General features: G+C 49.6%; 1 protein-coding gene across 2 annotated transcripts in view; it reads right to left on the bottom strand.

Annotated features, from left to right (window-relative positions):
* Positions 1–7,500, bottom strand: part of enox1 (ecto-NOX disulfide-thiol exchanger 1) — a 38,251-nt gene that overhangs the window by 3,914 nt on the left and 26,837 nt on the right. For both annotated transcript variants that reach the window (XM_069533213.1, XM_069533214.1), the window contains exons 8-13: positions 7,039–7,251; positions 4,906–5,012; positions 3,300–3,417; positions 1,453–1,646; positions 761–868; positions 269–325 (exon numbers count right to left, since the gene is read on the bottom strand). In XM_069533213.1, coding sequence (XP_069389314.1) covers positions 269–325; positions 761–868; positions 1,453–1,646; positions 3,300–3,417; positions 4,906–5,012; positions 7,039–7,251 — 797 coding nt within the window. The remainder of the gene's footprint in view (positions 1–268; positions 326–760; positions 869–1,452; positions 1,647–3,299; positions 3,418–4,905; positions 5,013–7,038; positions 7,252–7,500) is intronic.

The following is a 7,500-nucleotide window of genomic DNA, read 5'->3' on the forward strand; positions in this document are numbered from 1 at the left end:
TGTGTGTGAGTGAGTGAGTGTGTGTGTGAGTGTGAGTGTGTGTGTGTGTGTGTGTGTGTGTGTGTGTGTGTGTGAGTGTGTGTGTGTGTGTGTGTGAGTGTGTGTGTGTGTGTGTGTGTGTGTGTGTGTGTGAGTGAGTGAGTGAGTGAGTGTGTGTGTGTGTGTGTGTGAGTGTGAGAAAAATTCAGGTTTGAGAAACTGATTCTGTTTTTAAGAGGATGAATAGTTTATTTTAAAAAGTTTCTCTGTTGATCGTTTGTGTTCGTACCTTTTCATGTGGCTCTCCATTGGCTCCCTCCAGCGCCTCCACAGGACTGTTCAGTAACTACAGAGACGGAAGAGAAATTCATCAGTCTGAGGACGAAGGTCAGGAACATGTGATGACGGGATTGTGTGCAGGTAAGCGGGCGGCCGGTGATGCAACAGGAAGTGATGTCACACTCCTGACATGCTTCAGCTCTGACTGAGAACAAACATGTTCATCCTGCACCTGAAGAAAAGCAGGAACTGGAGCTCCACGTTCATGTCACAGTTCATCTGTGTCACATGGAGCTCCACGTTTCTAACGGTCTGACCCTTCATCTGTTTTCAGGAGAAACAACCGGCTGAACGGCACCGAGGGGTCGACTGAAGCCGACAACAGAAGACAAACCACCATGAAGAGTTTTAAATGTTTTAGGAGAACATCCCACCATGAATGCTCCTCTGGACCTGGGTTTAACCTGTGTTCTGTGTGATGACCAGCAGAGGGCACACACACCTTGTCTCGGAGAGTGAGCACCTCCCCCTCCAGGTAACGATGCTCGTCTCTCGCCTGCTCAAGTTCGGCTTCTTTACTCGTCAGCTTCTCCTGCAGACTGAGGAGTTGCTGGAAGACAAACACACACATTGATTTTGAAAAAGAATCAAAAACATTTCATTTATAAACGATTTTTACTTTGTGACGATTTTAGCAAATAAATAATCGGTGCATTATCGCCACGGAATGTTTTGTTCTGAGTCTGTGACTTGTCTCCATTGAGGAAACAAAAACATCAGCAGGTGACAAATGAGAAGCGACGGCAGCGCAACGTGTTAGAGTCAAACACACAACGACCACAAGGACACAGCCTGTGTGTGTGTGTGTGAGAGTGTGTCTGTGTGTGTGTGTGTGTGTGTGAGAGTGTGTGAGAGTGTGTGTCTGTGAGTGTGTGTGTGTGTGAGAGTGTGTGTGACGTGCCTCGTTCTGTCAGTGCTGTCACTTTAGATCAACCGTTACAGGAAGTTGAAGTGAACTCGTAAATGAGCTCCATGTTCTAACAAAGCGTTATGAAATCAGTGGAGTGAAGGATCATGGGAGGACACTGACTCGTCATGTTCGATTCCTCACGTGTGTAAAAACATGAATCTGTTGTGGACATTGACTGGAAATAAAAACTCTGCTGACAGAGATGATTCAGTTTTTGTTCAAACCTGCTGCATGAGGAGCATCCTCTGCTGCAGCTGCTGGATCTGAGCGTCCGGACTGTGTGTGTGTGTGTGTTCGTCGTCAGGATGACCAGCTTTGCTCTGTTCCTTCCTCAGGAGATCCACCTCGTTCCTGTAGGAGTCGAGCTGCCAACGCAGGGAGTCGTTCTCCTCCCTCAGAGACGCCTGATCACACACTCCTGCAGGAGAGGACACGTGTAAAACATCTGACGTGGACGTGGGATGTGGACGTGGGATGTGGACGTGGGATGTGGACGTGGGATGTGAGCGTGGGATGTGGACGTGGGATGTGGACGTGGGATGTGGACGTGGGATGTGGACGTGGAATGTGGACGTGGGATGTGGACGTGGGATGTGGATGTGGACGTGGGATGTGGACGTGGGATGTGGAATGTGGACGTGGGATGTGGACGTGGGATGTGGACGTGGGATGTGAACGTGGGATGTGGACGTGGGATGTGGACGTGGGATGTGAACGTGGGATGTGGACGTGGGATGTGGACGTGGGATGTGAACGTGGGATGTGGACGTGGGATGTGGACGTGGGATGTGGACGTGGGATGTGGACGTGGGATGTGAACGTGGGATGTGGACGTGGGATGTGGACGTGGGATGTGGACGTGGGATGTGGATGTGGACGTGGGATGTGGATGTGGACGTGGGATGTGGACGTGGGATGTGGACGTGGGATGTGAGCGTGGGATGTGGACGTGGAATGTGGACGTGGGATGTGGATGTGGACGTGGGATGTGGACGTGGGATGTGGACGTGGGATGTGAACGTGGGATGTGGACGTGGGATGTGGACGTGGGATGTGGACGTGGGATGTGGACGTGGGATGTGGACGTGGGATGTGAACGTGGGATGTGGACGTGGGATGTGGACGTGGGATGTGGACGTGGGATGTGGATGTGGACGTGGGATGTGGATGTGGACGTGGGATGTGGACGTGGGATGTGGACGTGGGATGTGAGCGTGGGATGTGGACGTGGAATGTGGACGTGGGATGTGGATGTGGACGTGGGATGTGGACGTGGGATGTGGACGTGGGATGTGAACGTGGGATGTGGACGTGGGATGTGGACGTGGGATGTGGACGTGGGATGTGGACGTGGGATGTGGACGTGGGATGTGGGATGTGGATGTGGACGTGGGATGTGAACGTGGGATGTGGACGTGGGATGTGGACGTGGGATGTGGACGTGGGATGTGAACGTGGGATGTGGACGTGGGATGTGGACGTGGGATGTGGACGTGGGATGTGGACGTGGGATGTGAACGTGGGATGTGGACGTGGGATGTGGACGTGGGATGTGGACGTGGGATGTGGATGTGGACGTGGGATGTGGATGTGGACGTGGGATGTGGACGTGGGATGTGGACGTGGGATGTGGATGTGGACGTGGGATGTGGACGTGGGATGTGGACGTGGGATGTGGACGTGGGATGTGGACGTGGAATGTGGACATGGAATGTGGACGTGGGACGTGGACATGGGATGTGAGCGTGGGATGTGGACATGGAATGTGGACGTGGGATGTGGACGTGGAATGTGAACGTGGGATGTGGATGTGGACGTGGACATGGGATGTGAGCGTGGGATGTGGACATGGAATGTGGACGTGGGATGTGGACGTGGGATGTGGACGTGGGATGTGGACGTGGGATGTGAACGTGGAATGTGAACGTGGGATGTGGATGTGGACGTGGGATGTGGACGTGGGATGTGGATGTGGACGTGGAATGTGGACGTGAGATGTGGACGTGGGATGTGGACGTGGGATGTGGACGTGGAATGTTGACGTGGGATGTGAGCGGTCTGCGGTTCGTACCGTTGTCCTGAGTGCGAAGCCTCTTACAGGGATTCTCGTCCAGGTCGTCGTCAGACATCTCCATCTCCTCCTCTCGTCTGATTCCCATGATCTCTTCACTGTGAGCGTTTCTCAGCTCCTGAAACACACGGCTCATTACGAACTCTGAAACAAGTGATTCCTAGAAACACAGTGATGATCCATGTTATTAGTTCTACTACAACTTCCAGGATCCGAGAAGTTACTGAACTTCATTTTCTGTCTTGTTTTAATTGATTGATAAATAATGTAAAGAGTTTTAAAAGCTGCAGTTGTCGATCAATGATCCAAACTGAACAGAAACAATCGATTAAAAAAGATCTTATTTTAGTTTTGTGCTTAATTTCTTAGTGACAGAAGCGACAGGTAGCAGCAGCTCTGAGCCATCAGCTGTCAGCTTCCTCTGAATATTAAAATGTGTCAGTGATTCCTTCAGCTCTGATTCGACCCGATCGTGTGAATGTGGCTCGTTCCTGTTTGTCGTCAAATAAAAACGATGTGAACCAGAGAGAAGCTTCGACCTGCTGCCCCCTCCTGGGACAGAGATGTCGTTACAGCTGCCGTCTTCCTCACGTCCTCATCTGTCGACACGTTTCAGACGACAGAGAAGACTGCAGCGTCTCCTCACACTGAGCTGCTGCCTCAGACACTTACCACGCTCACCACAAGGAGGCGCTCACAGCGGGGCTGCAGCTCTTACCTGCATCACATGTAATGTTCTGTGTAACTGACTGACTCTGACCATCCAAGATACAAAACACACACATCACAAAACATTATTGATTTCAGTCGTGTTCACGGGACAATGATCTTCAGTTACTGACGATCTGAGAAAAAGACGATCAGTGATTGGAAACAAAGACAACGACTCTTCTCAGAAAGTGTCTCTGATACAAACGCTGCCCTCGTGTGGTGATGATGTCAATCGGCGATCAGGATGATTTGGCTTCACTTTTAGGATCCGTCATGTCGGCCATCTTTATTTAAAGTCTGTGTCACGGACTGAACATGTGAACCAACGTGGTCGTCCTAAAGTAACACTCACGTTACCACGGCGGATTCTAACCTGTGACTCTGACTTCCTCCTGTAACAGAAGCAGTGAGTTCACATGAGAGTGAAAAGATAAAGAATCGTCCTGTGAACAGATGTTTTGAATGAATCAAACACGCTGGATGAACATCTGTTTCATCATTTCTGTCTGTGCCCCCCCCCCCCCCCCACTTCTCCTCGTCACCCAGCGTGTCGCTGCTGCTTCAGCCTCATCTTCCTCCTGTTCATGCTCGTTATCTAGATTCCACTCTGGTTCACTGATTGATCACAAACGTAACCCTGGAAATCACCGTTGCCATGGCAGCGTCTCGTACTTTCGAGAAGGCGTCAGATCTGTGCTTTACATGTGGATCTGCGGGGGAGGGGTGAAAGAGCTGCGACCAGGGGCCGCTGTCAGAAGAAGAAGAAGCAGAAGAAGCAGAAGAAGAAGAAGAAGAACAGGACAGATGCCACAGGCCTGTCTGTCATCTGTCTCCTGGTGACAGCAGAGAAGAAAGCCGGGGGCGGGGGGGCGGAGAGAACAGAAAATGTACCAACCTCACACTGCTTTCTCCAAATGTCTATGTTCTTTCGCTGAGCTTTTGAGAAATGGTCCCACGCCTTTTGCCTGGTGGCGGCGGTGAAAACTGCAGAGATCTTCTCGACTTTGGGGCGAACAGGGGGGAGGGAGGAGGGAGGGAGGGAGGGAGGAGGGAGGTCAAGACAAAACAAGCCGTTTATGCAGCGTTTAGCTTCGACTGACGAGAGACCGCCCACACACGCTGACCACGAGCTGCTCGTTAAAGGAGCAGTTCACTCAAACATGAACTCAGTGACATCATCAGCTCAGACTCCTGTAAACACACAGCCAGGACAAAAGGATGTGGAGCACAAGTGCATGCTGGGTATTAATTCACGGGCCGCATCCTTCAGACGACACGAAGGACGGTGTGGTGAAGAGAGCTCCGCCCCTCCACTGAAACAAACAGTTTCCAGTTTCACACTGTTTTTGTGTTAGGGGGCGTGTGTTTGCAGAACTGAGCCCGAGCAGACGACGACACGGTGTTCAGTGAAACGCTCCTTTAAAAGGTCCGCGACAAACTTTCCCTCAAAACTGTTGATGAGCGAAAACATCGTTTGTTCTCAAACTTAATAAAGTTGTTTCCTGTGACTCGTCAGAGACGAGGACTCGAACATCAGGACAAAGTGTCGTCTGACGGCTTCGCGACTCGTCTCTGAGTCAACGTCAACAACGTCTGGAACAAACACCAATATAGAATCTTTCAGTTTAACCCCGCCTCCTGCAGAACCACAGTGAGCACGTTGACAGGAAATAGGCCGGGATTGGTCGATCCAGGCAGACGGACGCCATCTTGAGTGAGCGAGTCATGTGATGAGCATGTCTGTCTCTGTCCTTCTCTTCACTCAGGACTGACGAAGGAAAGGTTTCATTCTATCTGCACAAACCTGAACAAACAGAATCAGCTGAGACGACGTCTGTTTCCTGTCCCTCCTGTCCCCCCCCCCCCCCCCCCCGCAGCATCACATGATTGATCCTTTGTTCTGAACTAAATCCAGATGTGTACATCTGCATTAGGTCGTTTGTTAAACCTGGATAAGAAGTTATTCTGCTCTGGATCTAATATTTTTCTCTTTCCACCTCGATCACCAGGTTTTCGTCACAGCTCAGTTTGTCGTGGGACGGAGAAACATCGTAAAGTCGTGAACTGTACGAACGTTTCTTCAGATTCGTGAGATGAATAAAGTCACAAATAACAGAGAAGAATATAAAACATGTGAATTAAGTTTCAGGACGAGTTTTCTTTTTTAAATCAAACTCTGAGGTTCAGTGTGGAGACGACTCGTTCACACCTTGGTGGTGAAGGTGCAGGTACATTACTGGACAGTAGGTGGAGACAAACAAACACTGATTGAATCTGAGGTGTTTGGTGGATTTGCTGCAGACTGACACTCTTCATTCTGCGTCACCTGATTCGTCCTGAGCTCTTCATCTTGTCTTGGCCACAGGTCGGAACTATCTGCTGCTCATTTGTCTCAGGAAGACGATCTGTGTTACACAGGACGCGCTGCGAAAACAGAGACTCTGTATCTTTAACTTTATGATTTTGTAAATTTAATATTAACAAACTCCATCAGCCCCGAACCAGTTTGAAGCTGGTTTCATTGACTAGATTCTGATCTCAGTTGAAATATTGGTTTGAACTTCTATCACTTATTACGCAGTAACTTTTATTAACTTTTAGTTTGTATATAAAAGTTGTAGATCACTGAAAAGTGATGAAGTTAAAATGTATGTATTTTGTGGTTCAGGTGAAAAGTTGACGTCAGCCCCAGAGTCGAGACGTTTGTTGGTTAGCTTAGCTTAGCATAAAGACTGGTAGCATTTTAATCACGTTTTCCTCCAAAAACTTAAACAATAAATTTAATGGGAACAATCAGTCTGAAGCTGAATGAATCATCCAATCAGACGTCAGCGTCTCAGATGATTCTATTTGAATATTTGCGTCCTTCCTGTTTCCTTGCTCATGATGGTCGTGTAACTCGTGAACAGGAAGTGACGAGTCTTACCTGGATGACCGCACAGTCACGGTTACTATGGTGACACGTCCGTCTGCCTGGAAGCGTCTGTCGCTGTGACTGATGTGATTAAAAACAAAGAAGGCTCCTTACACTGAGTCAAGATGGCGAGCAGGGCGTTCTTGAAGGCCTCTTTGGCAACTTCCATCTCCTCCTCGTGCTGAGCTTTCTCGCTCATCAGCCGGCGCACGTGGCTGTTGGCCGACTGGACCATGGAGTAGAAGTGATTGGAGGTTCTGCGGTTGACTTCGCCACGGTCGATCCACGTGAACAATACCGCCGTGGCCTCGCTGAAGTTATGGTCGTCTGAGAGAAAGGAAGAGGAGGAGCGAGAGGAATAGGAGGAGGAAGAGAAAGAGGAGAAGAAAGAGGAGAAGAAAGAGGAGGAGGAAGAGGAGGAGGAAGAGGAGGAGGAAGAGGAGGATGATGATCACATGTGTTCATCATTTATTAAACAACAACTGGAGCAAAATGTCGAACTTCTGAATTAAAACCTTGTTTTCATATTTGATACGTTCATTTCTGTCTCTTGTCCGTCACGTGAAAACAGTGATC

The sequence above is a fragment of the Paralichthys olivaceus genome, chromosome 10 (genome assembly GCF_024713975.1).
Source record: "Paralichthys olivaceus isolate ysfri-2021 chromosome 10, ASM2471397v2, whole genome shotgun sequence".
NCBI classification, from domain to species: Eukaryota; Metazoa; Chordata; class Actinopteri; order Pleuronectiformes; family Paralichthyidae; genus Paralichthys; species Paralichthys olivaceus.